This window comes from Triturus cristatus, chromosome 8, assembly GCF_964204655.1.
Source record: "Triturus cristatus chromosome 8, aTriCri1.1, whole genome shotgun sequence".
NCBI lineage: Eukaryota > Metazoa > Chordata > Amphibia > Caudata > Salamandridae > Triturus > Triturus cristatus.
Window position 1 is genome coordinate 191,189,525 of NC_140591.1, and position 15,381 is coordinate 191,204,905.

The 15,381-nt window shown below is 45.4% G+C and overlaps 1 protein-coding gene across 2 annotated transcripts in view; it reads left to right on the forward strand.

Moving 5' to 3' along the window:
• The window catches only part of SETD4 (SET domain containing 4), a 93,569-nt gene that overhangs the window by 14,143 nt on the left and 64,045 nt on the right, over positions 1-15,381 (forward strand). For both annotated transcript variants that reach the window (XM_085621307.1, XM_085621308.1), the window contains exon 2: positions 9,546-9,652. In XM_085621307.1, the coding sequence (XP_085477433.1) occupies positions 9,577-9,652 (76 nt within the window). In that variant the 5' untranslated portion in view covers positions 9,546-9,576. The remainder of the gene's footprint in view (positions 1-9,545; positions 9,653-15,381) is intronic.

A 15,381-nucleotide genomic window follows, 5' to 3' on the forward strand; every position in this document is an offset into this window, starting at 1 on the left:
CTGTTCTCCTTCAGAAGTAGGTCTCTCTCTAACCCCTAAACTGGCCTCAAGCACAGACTCACTCCGCGTTAGCACACCTATCAGTCCTGGCACCCCTGCCCAACCGTTTACACTATTATCATGGGAACCCATCCCGCTTACACTACGCTCGGTCACAAGACCACCCCACTTATCCTCACATCATCTTTACTCGCAGGTGGACACTGAACTCACCCTCACACCATTCCTACTGAGAGGAAGCCTACCCTCTCACCCCTTCACTATTTTTCACTCATATGCATCATATCCACCTCTTTCACCCTCCATCTTTGTTGAGTGCTCGGAGCGTGGCCGTCACGAGTGTGATTCCCGTCACAGCTCGTGACTGTCTCGCTCTGTGCCGCGTGTCATTTCGTTCCTTGCCTTGTGGCATTTTTCAAATGTATGGAAGCTTTGGGGAGTTAGGATTGTGATGCCGTTGGGCATTCTTGTATTGGTTCTGACCTGACAACATGGAATAAAGCTATCTCCAAATTGAGTGCCTCTTTGCATTTGTATTTCCTGCAGACCCTTCTTCTTTACAATCTTCACTCACAGACAGCGGATCTCTATCACTAGTACTCTCCTCACTCACAGGCAACAATTTAAGATTTTCCTCGCTAACAAGCAGTACTTGTGCTCATTCTAACACCAACCTCACAAATAACCTACCCGTTTCATCCTCACATGATTCTCAATTGCAGGCAATACACTTCACTCACCCTCACTGTCCTCACTATTATCCCCATCCCACTCACTTGCAGTCGAACTTACGCTACTGTCAGGCACCCACTCAATTGCCCTCATGCCATCCTTACCCAAAGGCAATTCACCCACACAGTGCATTATAATGCATTAACAGCTCATAGAGAAGCTGCCTCTGCTGACACTTCTTTACATTGTGCTGGACTTCGACCCTGTGCAGTGCTCCGCCACCTTTTGGCTGGGTTTGTTCTGTGGAAGTACCTCATAAATACACACGTTTACTATTCTTACTCGTAGGCAACCTATCCTCACACTACCCTCACTCAAAAGTAGTTTGTCATAGTCACTCAGGTTATGTTCCCCTGCATGCAGCCAACCTCTATCACCCTGTATCCTCAATTCCAGTCCACTGTTCTCACACTAAGTTTACTCACAAGAGTCCTTCAGACCCAGGTACGTACACTCACAAGAGTAACCCGTGAAGCTCACTTCTTAAAGTTTCTGCATGTCTTCTTCAAAGGTGTCAACCTTTGTTTTTCCTTACTGTCTCATGATGCTTTTTTTGAAACTCCAGAGAATTGAGTACATGGTTCCTAGTTCAAAATCAAATGCTGGTTATGTTTGTGTAAACGCCTATGTTTTAAAAATGTAATTTCAGCTAAGCGACAGCTGTCATTGGGAGAATAGAGCAGAGGATTTATGAATGAATGAAAGAAGCTCTCATCGGGGGGTTTGGGCTGAAGCCAGTTCAATAGCTGCAAAGATTCCGTGCGCACAAGAGAGCGGATGGTATGCCATTTAATAATTGGATTCATTGTGTATTGCATGATTGTAATGAGTGGGTAAGAGGGGTGGATGCCAAGGATTTTCAGTCCCTTAACCAGTAGATGGTGACAGAGCGACTCACAGAGGAGTGCTCTAATCCACTTAGTCAATGCCTGTCGGATCTGACAGAGAGGGATCCAACAAAACGTACAGTGTTAGCTGAAAAGTGGTTAGCTAACAGGGCTCACAAAGGGCTAGAGCAGCACAGTTCTAAGCCAAAGGGGGAGAAGAACTCTGCACAAACTGGAGAGGGAGGGTCAGCTTAATTCTCAGGGGATTCGTGTAGTGCCTAGGAACCATGCAAATGGTAATGGCGTATCCGGAACGGAGCATCAGTCAAAGGGAAGGCAAGGAAGCCCTTCCACGTTCAAGGTGGTGACTTACATTAAGTGCCACACAGTGGGACATTTTCAAGGTGATTGTCAAGAGAAAGATCTTGACCCAGCAACACCTGTGATAGCAAACCTGTCACACATGGGTGAAGGTTTCAGAGAGGACTGGTTGCACTTCACCTCGTAGCTGTGGCCATTTTCTGTTAGGATAGAAAAGACCTCTGCGTGGTAATGGACGTGTACCCCTGCCCTGTGGGCCCAACTGTACTGTTGTCTGTATCCTTAATGCTGATTTTTATTGCCAGAGGCAAAAATGTGTGTGCGCCATGACATAGGCATGTCTCACGGTTTGCGGTCTTGTGGACCGGGAGGGGCACCCAAAGCACTACGCTCATCATGGTGGAAGGCTACAGCACGAGTGCTGTGGTGGCACCAAACTTTGTTGTGATCAGTACACATGACCTGTTAACAAGATTTTAAAGCATTTTTATTGCTCATTTACTTTGTGAGCAATAAAGATGCCTTTAAATCTTGCTATCTTGTCACATTTCCCCTGTTTTCAGAGGCACAGTTCAAGTGTCAGTTTGTATTCCTACTCGCCAGTAAGGGCGAGTAGGACCTAAAAATAGCTTGTCCTGAATTAATCTGACTTGCAAATGCAAGCGGTCGAGTGAATTTTTCGAGCCCTGCTATGTACACTGAGTGTGAGTGTGCTTACAATGGTACAAGATCTGGGGGACCTTGGTTTCCATTTTGGGAGAGGCAGGCCTGCATGTTGAAGACATGAGGAGTTTAGTCCCCACAGACAGATTTGTGTCTTGCTGCATTACTATGAGCTGGGTGGGACACACTGGAGAAGGGAAAGAGCGACTTGCCCTGTACACTTCAAAGGGTGCTCTTTGATTCATTGAGAGATCACAAGGTAAGGGCTTTGACATATTTTCAGGAAGGAGTTTGGGCTGATAACGGAATCATAAAGAGTAGGGCTCGAAGCCTGGGATTAACCTTTTGATGCACATATCACTGCGGAGGAAATCAGGGTGTGAACTCTAGTCACTCCCATGGCCTGCGTTGTGGGACTATCAGCTTTTCTAGTCCGACCTGCTGTGACAGACAGCCATTCAAATGGTGAAGAAAAGTGTATGCTTCAAAAGAAGCAGAACACCAACGTAAAACGTCAAAGACCCATACCCTAAATCACATTAGGTGTTCGGAAATTAACTATAAGAAGGGGAGGTTGAGACCCCTAAAATTTGTTATCTGCCAAGCAGCCAGACATTCTGTGTGAGGAGGGGAAGCTTTGTAAGGCTTCTGCCTGTGACTAGGAATGGGGGCCTAGGTCTGGGTGAGGGACATCACGCAGGTTAACCAGACCACCTGCCCCGGAGCCTGGAGCACCAATGCCTGCTTGCTTGCCAAGATCAGTGTGCCCTGTGAGGAAGAGGAAAGTGAGGTCCATTGGGGAGCCCTGTCGAGAGGACTCCCGGTGTGAGGAGATGGCTGCTGCACCAAGCAGGTCATTGCCTGTGTGCAGTATCAGGTCAGCGACCCCGTATGCCATGAGAGGGTGGTCACCATGAAGAGAGCTATGAACTGTATGCTGTGCGGGGAGAGTGAAACCTGTACAGATTCATTGCATCGACCTTCGTATGCCAGGAGACGCAGCTATGGAAGTTATTGCTGCCGACAAGTGCCAAGACTGGTGACCCCGAAAGCCAGGAGGGGTCACCGTTGTATAGACGGCTGTACAGAGGAGACCGTCGCCTTATTATCAGGTACTGCAGCAAGCCAGGAGGGGCTGCTGGGACCATGTGAGCTGTGAAGTCCAGGCCGCCGCCTAGAAAACTGAGTAGCCACAGGCCGTTGGTCGAAAAAAGCATCAAGACTGCCACAGACCTGTCCCGGGGACTGAGGAGGATGCCAAGTGTGCATCGCCACATTGCTGGGACCAGAACGGGAGTGCCAGGATACACCCCGACTCGTCCCCCTCTCCCCGCTGAACTTGCATAGCCAATGGAATACCCAGGAGCACCTCTGATTGCTGTAGGAGAATCTGCAGCTGCTGGGTACTGTCTCGCATCTTCATACAGCCCGACTCGACCGAGCAGGACTTGAGCATTGTGGGTGCCCACGGTCAGGGTACCTGCTGACACGCTGAATGCCTAGTTTCTGCTGGAGCAGGTAAGACTTGTTACAGCCCTACCAAACCCCAGGGGACTCGCTGCTACAAGTGCTATGGCACCAAAGACTCTTTTCACTACTTTCTAAGAGCCTGAGTGGACTCTTGAGTAAGGCTTACTATTGAGCAGTCCCTGGAATGCGACCATCAGTGAATGGGGAATAACCCCAAACACATTACAAGAAACACGTGGGACAGGGATTTAGCAATGAAACACTAGAGCCCCGACATCAAGGGGATTATGTTTTTGCTTATGAATGTTGTAATGCTTCCTTGATTGCATAGAGTTAGAAATAAAATACTGTTTGTTAATATGAAAAAAAGTGTTTGACTGAACATTCATTTATTGACATTGATGTGTGCTCTTTGAGTTATGAGCCATGTTCACTAAACTGTATCCACACTCGCCTCCCCCCCTCACCCGAGGGAGCCTTGGACTGCTAGTCCATAGCTACCTCTCAGTGTCAAGTGCAGAAGGGGTACACCATGGTAGATTGGGCCGTGGGACATCAGTATTAAAGGGCCTCGACCAAAACGGTTGGGCCAAGGAAATCCTGCATGTCCTGTGGCCCTCTGAAAGGAGTTCTGAGAGTCATGTTTGTGTAAATGCTTATTTAAAACAAAAAATTGGGCTTTTTTTTCTCTGCACTGCCGTGCGATGCCCTCTGGTTGATTTTAAGTTTCCAGCCTCTGGCTTCAATTTGCCAGAGCAGTCGTCATAAAAACTTTTTGTCTATCTCTTTTACCTCACCTTGTCAAATCTCGAATTATCCATATGCCCTTCCTACACTTCATGGCTCCTCTCCCCTGTCCTATACATCCATTTATTGCCTTTTGTGGTGAAGTAATGTGAAAAGAAAGCCACTTACCACCTGCGTTTTTCTGAAAATCGACTCTTGTCTCGTCTTTCAGTCCACATCACTTTAAAACTATGGGCCTGATATACACATTGGCGTAGAGGGTACTCTGTCGTAACAGGGACAGAGTTCCCTCCCCGCCAATATATAGGTGTGCCCGCCAAATTTGCTTGCGGCCGGACCTTTAGTTTGGCCACAGCGGAAACTATACTGCCTAACTTCTCCGACACTTCTGGGGAGTAAGGGCCATCGGCGAAATGGCTATATGTATGTCTGCCCAATTTAGATGGGCGTACATATAGTCCTTTTCTTTACTGTTTTTCTTATTGCCAAGTATAAACTAGCAGTAAGGAACAGTAAAACCATTATAGTGCTCCCCCCCACCATGGGAGAGAAGCCTCCCATAGCGAGGGGAGCATTACTTTTTTGTGTTTAAAAAAAAAAAAGGAAATTCCCTTTCAGGATTTTCTTTTTGGAAAAAAAAAATGAATACTTTTTGCTACAGAGCTGCGTCCTTTCAACGTACTCCTGTAGAAAACAGTAAAATGCAGTGACGGTGGTTCGAGCAAATGACTTTATAAATGACAGCCTGCTTGGTGGTCAATTATAAATTAGGTGGATGGCCTCCCCACCTTGGGGGCAAACTAATTTACTCCGTCCCCCTGGCAGACCCATTAGCTGTATGCCCAGATCTAAACCTGCACCTATGTGTTTGTGCGTCTGCCTGGACAACAATTTCTCAAGAAGATCCTGTCTCTGTAATATAGGAGCAGGCGGTGGGGGAATCTGGGGGTGCGCGGACTAAGCCTTCACCAAAACAAGTATTTGCAATGCAATAGGTCTCGCATTTATAAGAGTTTGAGCTATTGGCATTGCAAAATTACAATGCCTTTTATTTATGTTTAGCAGTGTGAGGCATGCAGCACTGTGTGGCGTGCAGCAGCGTGCAGCAGTGTGCCGCGTGCAGCAGTGTGCGGCATGCAGCAGTGTGCTGCGTGCAGCAGTGTCGTGCAGCATGCAGCAGTGAGTAATGCAGCAGTGTGTGGCGTGCAGCAGTGTGTGGCATGCAGCAGTGTGTGGCGTGCAGCAGTGTTTCGTGTAGCATTGTGTGGTGTGCAGCAGTGTGAGGCGTGCAGCAGTGTGAGGCGTGCAGCAGTGTGAGGCGTGCAGCAGTGTGAGGCGTGCAGCAGTTTGTGGCGTGCAGCAGTGTTTGGCGTGCAGCAGTGTTTGGCGTGCAGCAGTGTGTGGCGTGCAGCAGTGTGTGGCGTGCAGCAGTGTGAGGCGTGCAGCAGTGTTTCGTGTAGCAGTGTGAGGCGTGCGGTAGTGTGCGGTGTGCAGCAGTGTGCGGCGTGCAGCAGTGTGCGGCGTGCAGCAGTGTGCGGCGTGCAGCAGTGTGCGGCGTGGTTTGTAAACAACAAGAAAAGCGGACATCAAAGGAAGGATGGGAGGGAACGTGCATATGGGGTGTGAGTTATAACGAAAGTTAATTGTTGTAAGAGGGGATGCAGGAAGTGAGGCCGAGCGCGCACTGGCGAAAGCAGTCTGCTGCTTTCAAGTCTGAAGCCAGATGCCAGCTTCTCGCTTGAATGCCTCACATGCACTGGCCATAAACCGCATTCCTAAGGTCTAGTGCCCCTTACTAAATCTCTCTGAATGCGCGAGGCGGCGCACGCGCAGGAAGTAGCTGGTGGCAAATGGAATGCGCGTGGTTGTGCGCGTAACCACCACCCGATCCGCCTAGGAAGCCTTTGGGAGCATTTTCTGAAGCCCCTACATAAGTCTCGCTGAGCGATCGCTTATGCGATAGCCAGGCGAGACATAACAAGTTGCCTGTAAAAAGCGGCCTCCAGGCAAGTCCCACGAGCAACAATAATAGCTCCGGTTCGCCTGTCCCCTGCTGGCCAGCGTATGCCAAGCCAGCATATGGTGCAGCAGACAAACTCCATCCTCACTAGTGCAGATCAAGTGAGCTTTACAATGCTGGTGTAGACTTCCAGGATCTCCAAACCTCACCCCCCGCCTCCCACAATCCCCTTCCCTCCCCCTCACCCACACTTTAAGACTGCACCTCTTAATTTCATTTATAGCACACTATCCCATCTTTCATTCAAAATGACCTTGTGTCCACGTTGCTATCTCTTGCTCAGTGTGCCCAGGTGGTAAAAATAGGAATGATTAAATGACGTACATATTTCACCTCCTAGCAAGGACAACCTGCTCAGGAGCACACACAATATCCATTCACTGAGGTGTATGAGTCTTGTATGGTTTGGGCTGTGGGAGAGGAGGCAGTGCTGTGGGTGAACACTGGTACAGCCTTTCTTATAGGGGAGCCCTCCAGCCCCATGAGTATTGCGGTTCATGCATTACCTGTGGTCCAGCAGCACATATTAGCGGTCCCAGGGGGCATGGTGCTCCTGGAGTGACTCTTTTTTTCTTTGCCATAAGTTCTCACTTACGATTGACAGCATTTGCTCTTTGTGGTGAATGTACCACTCTATCTACTCTGCCCTACTACGTGTATTTTGTACGTCCCTTAATAAAGGAGTACTTCTACACTTAAGTTTCTTCTAAGCTGCACTCTAAGGTTTGTTTTGAGCTGCGTCAGAGCTTCCTACATACACGGCATGCATCTGATTGTAATGCAGTAATCATTCTGCCAATAACTGTAGCTGAAAATCTTTTGTTTACCAAGAGAGACCAGCATTTTGAGGGAGAACTTGGTGTAAAGGCTGCTGGTTGTCATTCAGTAGATCTTTTTTTACAGCCAAGCAAACTGCATAGTTCATACATTTTCTCCCTAGAGAGACTGTAAAATAAGTTGCACTCTTTTTAGATATGTGTAATTGCAAAAAGTATCTCAACAAGAAATATGGTTCTTTTCAATCGAAAGGAGGGTGGATACACACTGCCTCACGACCCAGCACTCATTTTGCCCCAATGTGTTGTGGTAAATGCAGTGCATGATAACCCTTTCTTCAGTGGTAGTCTTTAGTTTTTCACCCTTGTTGGTGCAGCCAGTGCTGTATATCTCTAGACAAGATTTAGTCCTTCATCAGTAGAGCGCAGCAAGTCTTTTTGGGGGTGGTGGAAATGCTGCCCAAAGTCTTCTCAGGTCGCTGTAGAATTCACAGGGTGCAGATGCATCAACCAGAGCTCGTCAGCTTATTAGCTCAAGGGAGCCTTTTCAAACAAAAAGGAGGGTGGGCACACACTACCTCACATCCCAGCACTCAGCATTTTTTTATCTCCTGCCAAGCAAACCCAAAGTCTGCTTCCAGCCACCGGAAGCTTTAAAAATACTCTTGCCGGCTGGGAGCAGACTTTTGATCTGTTTCCCGGCCTGCACTAATTTGGGCAGGGAAACCAATCAAAATGATTGCTCCTGCCCGGAGGTAGAAGCATTAGGAGCTGCTCCCTGCGGCAGGAGAAATGCCGGCTCCCACACCATGCGGGGCGTCGGCTTGGGTCGTGGGAGCTCTAGGACTCTCCTGGCATCCCCCAACAAGTGTATGGAGGGTGCCCTTGGTGGGCACCTGGGCACCCAGCTTTAATAGTGCGGCTCCAGGAAATAGGGTCCCCGGGGCCAGAAAACGCTCGGCGAGGGGGTCGCGCGGTCCTTCTCCCCTTTAACTTTATTAGTGGCCCTGGAGAATGGGCTCCCCAGGACCTAATAAGGCTCGAGGAGAGGGGCCACGCGTTCCCGCTCCCCTTCGATGAAACATAGTCCCTGGGGGATGGAGTCCCCAGGGCCTAATAAGGCTTGAGGATGGGGGCCAGGTGGCCCCACTCCCCTTTAAAATACAGAAGGTCCTGTGGCCACGTATGGTAATAAAATATTACTTTATGTAAAAAGAAAAAACCCTTAAAAATTCACTGAAACAAACCAAAGGTTAAAGTAACATTATAGTTAGGTGAATATGTCAGTGACCATAATGAAATGAACTAAAATAAAAAACACGGAAATTCACCAGAGCTAACTATAACTTGCGCCTCCGCAACGTACTGCTTATGACCTTGCATATTAAATCACTCGTGACATGTTCTGTGACAACTCTAGGGTTGTCTGTTTTACATGGTTTCTGTGTAGGGGTCCGATTTCTTCACAGCATTTATTGAACATTCTGCATAGTGGCGTTTCCTGGTATTTAAACTGCAATGACAGCATTATAATGCAAAGGGAATTAATCTTCAGACCATTCAGAGATTTTTGAGGCTATCTACGATGAAGATATTGGTTATTATTATAAATCTTAGGCTGTTTATGAACATCTTGAGAACCTGCTGGTTTATCTAGATTAAATGCAGATGGTTGTCTTTTTTTAAAAAAAACTAGATGACTAGATGTGATCAACTTGTTGACTCAACAAGAAATACGTTGACACTCGAGTAATGTTCTGCTTTGTATGCTCGGTCCAAAAGTCAATTTATATACATTATGATGCAATTAAAATATATATAAATATATGTGAAAGAAGTCATGTTACCAACCTGTTAGTTGTAGTCATGAATTCCAGGAAATCATAAGAACTGTTGACTGATTTATATGAGTACAGTTGTGACTTGAAATTGTGTATTGTGCAAAATATTTGAAAAGAACATAATGTTCTATTCATCTAATCTTTGTAGATGCAAAGAATCGGTAGATCACTTTTCCAAGATGATACGAAGCAGAGGTCGAACTTGTCGAATCAGGAGGAGGAGGAAACTAGTTGGAAGCTCACTTGCTTGCGGAGGTAGGAATTGTTATCAGGATGGAGTGTTTAAATTGGCACTTTATGATGTATAACATTAAGAGGTTGGTTAGTAGTTGAATAGTGCTTAGTTTTTCTAAACATTGCTATGTTGAGACTTCTTTTCTTTTTCTTTTTTTAAATTTTTTTATTAATGTTCCACAAAAAGAAAAAAGAAATTCACGTTATCAATAATAACAAGTAGTTGACAAAAAAAACATATCATGACAGTACAAAACAGAGATTTCCCCCCCTTACCATATAAATCAAAGCAAAACACAGTTATTAATCCTTTAAATAAACTTTTAGTGGGCGCCAAATGGTAAGGCCAAATTTCCTTTTACGAGGTTTTTTAAGCAAATACATACTAGTTTCCAGATTATACAAATTAAATAACTTGGTGCGCCATAAATCAAAGCTCGGTGCCTGTGGTTGAAGCCAAGCTGTCGCTATTGATAATCGTGTTACAGCGGCTATAATAAAAAGAAAATAACGAAATTCAAACAGAGGATGGCCACGGGTAAACTCTCCCCCTATCCCTAATAGGATCAAACTCGATGACAATGAGACAGGTTTATCCAGAACATAAATCAGAAAGCTTGTAATTTGATTAAAAAGGGATGACAAAGAGGGACAGGAGAAAAAAATATGTACTATATCAGCCTTACATGCACCACAACGAAAACATTCCCCAGAATTAGAATATTGAGACAAACTGCCCCATTGCATCATCACCGCCGGAGTGCGGTATAAATTACAGATAGTTTTATAATGTTGAGCCTTTAATGACTCGGAATAAAAAACCAAATGGGCAGTCTTAATAGAATCTTGAATACTTATAGACGAGGATGAAAGCCTACATCTCCACTTCTCGTTTATTTTATCGATATCATCAGATCTGACTTCTAAAAGCGCCTGATAAATAAATCCTGTACGTGATTGAGATCTGACAACATCAATAATACCGATAGGTGTCAACTGAGTAGTGCGCTTATTAAGAAAATCACGAATCTGAAGAGATTTAAAAAATTGATTATTAGGTAAGTCAAATTTCTGTCTGAGTGCGTCAAAAGAAAAACAGACACCCTCCTTAGAAATGAAATCCCCTAGACTTGTGATCCCTTTAGAATACCAAAATCGCATAACTGAATCTCCAAAAATGGAAGGTAAAAGATGTGGTGCAGTAAGAGGAGTATATACTGTATATTTGCGGATATTACACATTCTTTTGACGGATTTCCAAACATTGAAAGCAGAAATAATAATTTTAAACCGAGTGCGTTTGTAATAACTACCATCAATCTCAGATATTAAACATTTTTTAGCAAATGTACCAAGCGCTATTTGATAAATCGATGGAGCTATTGCCACATTAGCAACTGCCTCACCCGTTAACAAAATACGCATATTACGGAGCAAGCAAGAAATCTGATATAGTGCAAAATCCGGGATTCCCCACCCTCCTCGGGCAAAAGGTAACGTCATCAACCGAGAGGCTCTGCGAGTCCTTCCTGGGGCCCAAAGATATTTTTCACATAACGACTGTAGTTGGCAGATCTGAGGTTTAGAGACCAAAAGAGGAACGGCTCGAAAAAAATAAAGAACTCTGGGTAGAATAATCATTTTTAACAAATTAGACCTGCCTACCAAGGTAAGATGTAGACTCTGCCACGAATCCAAAGCAGATTTAGTTTTATCCAAAATCTCCTGCCAATTAACCAGGATTATATCATCCAAGTTGGGCCTGATCTTGATACCTAAATACACTAGTTCCTCCACTATCCTAGAGTCGGAAGCTATAGATCGGTCAGTACATAAACATTGTGTCTTAGTATTATTAAGCTTATATCCAGAATATCTGCCAAAACACATCGCTAGTTGTTCTATAGCGGGTAAAGCAAAATTTAGATTGGACGTAACCACAGCTATATCATCCGCATAGGCGAGAACACTATACGGTATATCCTGGGCTACAAAAGGGGGAATTTGTAAGTCAAGTTCAAGCATTTTAATGATTGGGTTAATATAAAAGGCAAAGAGAAGCGGGGAGCAGGGGCAGCCCTGATGTGTCCACCTGCTAATCTGAACCTCCTCCGATTTGATACCCATTGCGCATATCTTTGCCGTAGGAGTCTGGTAAAAAACCTGCAAGGCACGAATAAATCCAGAGCCAAATCCCGACCGTGCCATTATATCCCATAGGAAACCCCATGAGACCCGGTCAAGCAGGACGAGACCCAGAAATCTGGATTCGACCTGCGCGACGTCGAGAAGTGCAATGACCCTATTAATATGGACAACTGTCCCCCGCCCTGGTACAAAACCATGCTGCTGCGGAGATACTAATCCCGCAACCAGCGGAGCCATTCGATTGGCCAAAAGTTTGCCATCGCAATTGACCAAAGATATCGGTCGATAAGATCCTGGCCGGTCAGGAGGCTTTCCTTTCTTAGGGAATATGACTACATGTGCTTGATCCCGTGATCGGGGCGAGAATCCCATCTTAGCTGCCTGGAAAGTATTCAGCAGTTCCTCCCGGAGTTCCGCAAGAAAGACCTTGTAAATCTCCGTCGGGAGGGAGTCTGGTCCTGTCGCCTTACCAGAAAGCAGTTTAAAAAGTGCTTGCTCAATTTCTTCAATAGAAAATGGGGTATCTAATCTCTCCGCATCTACAGGATCGAGCTTATCCCATTCTAATGGAGGTAGCCTAAGATCAAAAGGAAGATCACCAATATCAGGCTGGCTATATAAATCCGAATAAAAATGTTGGAATACTTTCATAATAGCCTGCGGCTCGTGAACTAATGTGTTTTGGTCATTATAAATAGAATCAATTTTTGATGAATGATTTTTTGCACGTATTCTTTGGGCTAAATATCTCCCTGATGACTCCCCAAACTCATGTAGCTGCCTCCTATAAAGAGGATGCTTAAGCGCAATCTCTTGGGCCCATACTCTATTAATGTCCGCCTTGCAACAAGCTAACTTATCCAAACTATCCTTGGGATCAGCCACTACCCGAAGTTGGGCTGAAAGATCTAGCTCCGCATACCTCAATAGAGTAAACAACCGCAACATATTCTGTTTACATAATTTTTGTGCATGGAGGCCATAACTAAGAACCTCTCCCCTGAAACATGCCTTAAAAGAATCCCAGACTACGGAAGACTCAGCTGTACCTTGATTAAGTTGAAAAAAGTCTGGGATCCATTTTTTCATGTGGCTCAAAAAAAGGGTATCAAACAAGAGCTTCCTGTCAAAAGAAAAAGCCTTAATATGTCTAGTGATAGCAATGTTGGAGAGAGAAATAACAACCGGAGCATGATCAGACAATAATCTAGGAAAAACTTGAATTTGACTAGCAAAGGCCCAATCTGCAGGAGTAAAAAAATAATCCAGACGAAATAGTTTATTATGAGGTGAGGAGTAAAACGTGTGCCCAGGATCCTGCGGGCATACGGAATTCCAAACATCAACCAACCCATGGACGCTAACCAAATTCCTTAATGCCCGGAAAACCCTAGGCTTACGACCCTTATATATCTGAAAAGAGGAGCTCGCCCAACCACCCTCCAAATGAATATTAAGATCTCCACAAAATATTAGTGGTGAGGGCCATAAGGCGAGCTCCCCATTCAGATAGTCAAAAATATTTGCCTCATCTGAATTAGATCCATACACGGTACATAAAGTAAACCGTATCTCTCCCACTAAGCATTCTAAAATAGCCCAACGACCATGTATATCTACCAAAGATCGATCTGATTTAACTAAAGAGGGTCGAGCTAATATCGCCACTCCCCTTGTCGTATCCAATTGTTTAGAGGCAGCCAATAAAACATATCCTAAATCAGCTAATTTTTGCCTATGGGACCAAGAAATGTGTGTTTCCTGAATACACAAAATATCAGGATTAATGATTTTTAATTCAGCCTGCATTTTCTTCCGTTTATCAATATTATTGAGGCCACAGACATTATACGTACCAATTTTTAGTTTCAAGTTAGCCATTAACTTCGCAAGTTGAAATACCACTCAAGAAAAATCTCGATCATGTATAACATTCGACAAAAACAAAACAGACCTAACACAGCAATAAAAAAATAGAAGTCCAAACTCAATTTGTGGAACATACTTTTCCTTTTTTTTTTATACCCCTCCGGATCCCACCCCTTCCTCATCCACCCCTCTTCCCAAACCTTGCCCACCCTCCTAGCACCCCCCCTCCACCCAACCGCCCCCCACCATGCCCTCCCAATATTGAGGCAATAGGACCTAGGTCCCTAACGATGGGAAGCGGGTGAGACCCTTCCCGCGGTACACCCCCCCCTTAGTGAAAATAGATCATAAACTAATCAACGAATCAACATATCTACATATACCACACCGCTTTTTCAGCGCCCGGAGCCCAATTGATTTAAATATTCTTTAGCCTGTATCTCAGAGACGAAAAACTTATTCTGACCCATATATACAACCTTTAGCTTTGCAGGATTAAGTAAGAACGCCTGCCCCCCCTTAGCTTGGAACAAAGGTATCAGCTGTCGAAGCTGCCATCTACGAACAACTGTTTCATGGCAAAAGTCGGGTCTAACAAAAAAATGAACTCCCTTAGCAAATCTCTTTTGATTCGGCCTGGCCAAATCATAAACAGCTTTTTCGCTAGAAAGTTATTAATTGAGATCAGAATAGCGCGAGGAAGGGCAGGCTCATGTCCAGAACGGGTTGCTTGCTGCTTACTGTGGAGAGGAAATCTATGGGCTCTCTGTATTTCAATCTCCCACTTCCATTGAGGAAGCTCCGGAAATGCCTATCCAAATAATTGGATGATAAATTGTCTCGTATCAGCCTGCTCTGCCCCCTCCGGAATGCCCAAAACTTGTAAATTATTACGCCGCATCTGATTTTCAAGTTCGGCTCATTTCCAGGAGGCGTCATCTTTCTGTTTCTTGAGTTCGTCAACCATTCCTTTCTGTGTCGATAACTCATCTTCCAAGATAGATATGCGATTTTCTGTCTCGCTTACTCGGGTACCAGTCTCGGCACTTTTCTTATTTAGGCATCTAATAGCGTTTTGTAGTTTGCGACAAGCCCCCTGTGTTCTAGCGTTCTCAAGCCTGGTCTCAGCCCTGTGTGACAACATCGTGTCATAGATCATCTCTAAAGTTATTGGTTTCACAGAATCGGGTGGATTACCTGTGGTGAGAATCCCTTGTCCGTCAGCGTTACCAAGGACAGAAGGCTGTGCAGCAGAAAATGAGTAATCCCAGAGCAAATTCTCTACCTGGGGGTCAGAGATATTCTCGGCTAGAGCGGAGCCCATAGAGGTCAATTGTCTACTTAAAGTCTTACTTTTCCGAACTGTACCACCCGAGGGAGCCAAATTCATATACCCCCCTGCACAGTCATCAATCTCTCCTTGACTGACTGATCCGGCCTCATACTCAGCCCAATCCCTGCTGGTGATATCATCATCATCATCAGAAGTCGTGGATGCGTCTGACAGGGAAACATTTTTATCTACTAGGTCATTGTCTGGATTGGACCCTGCCTTACCACAAGCTGCACCCCCTTGTGCAATACCAGTCTTCAGCATATCACCAGCGGCCTCCTCCACTCGGTCAGATACAACTACTGGTCCCAGAATGCACCCTGTGGCACCAGCCAGGTCCGGATGAGAGCGTTCAGCCGCATCGATATTCATTAACTGACTCCCGGCATTTTCACCCCCT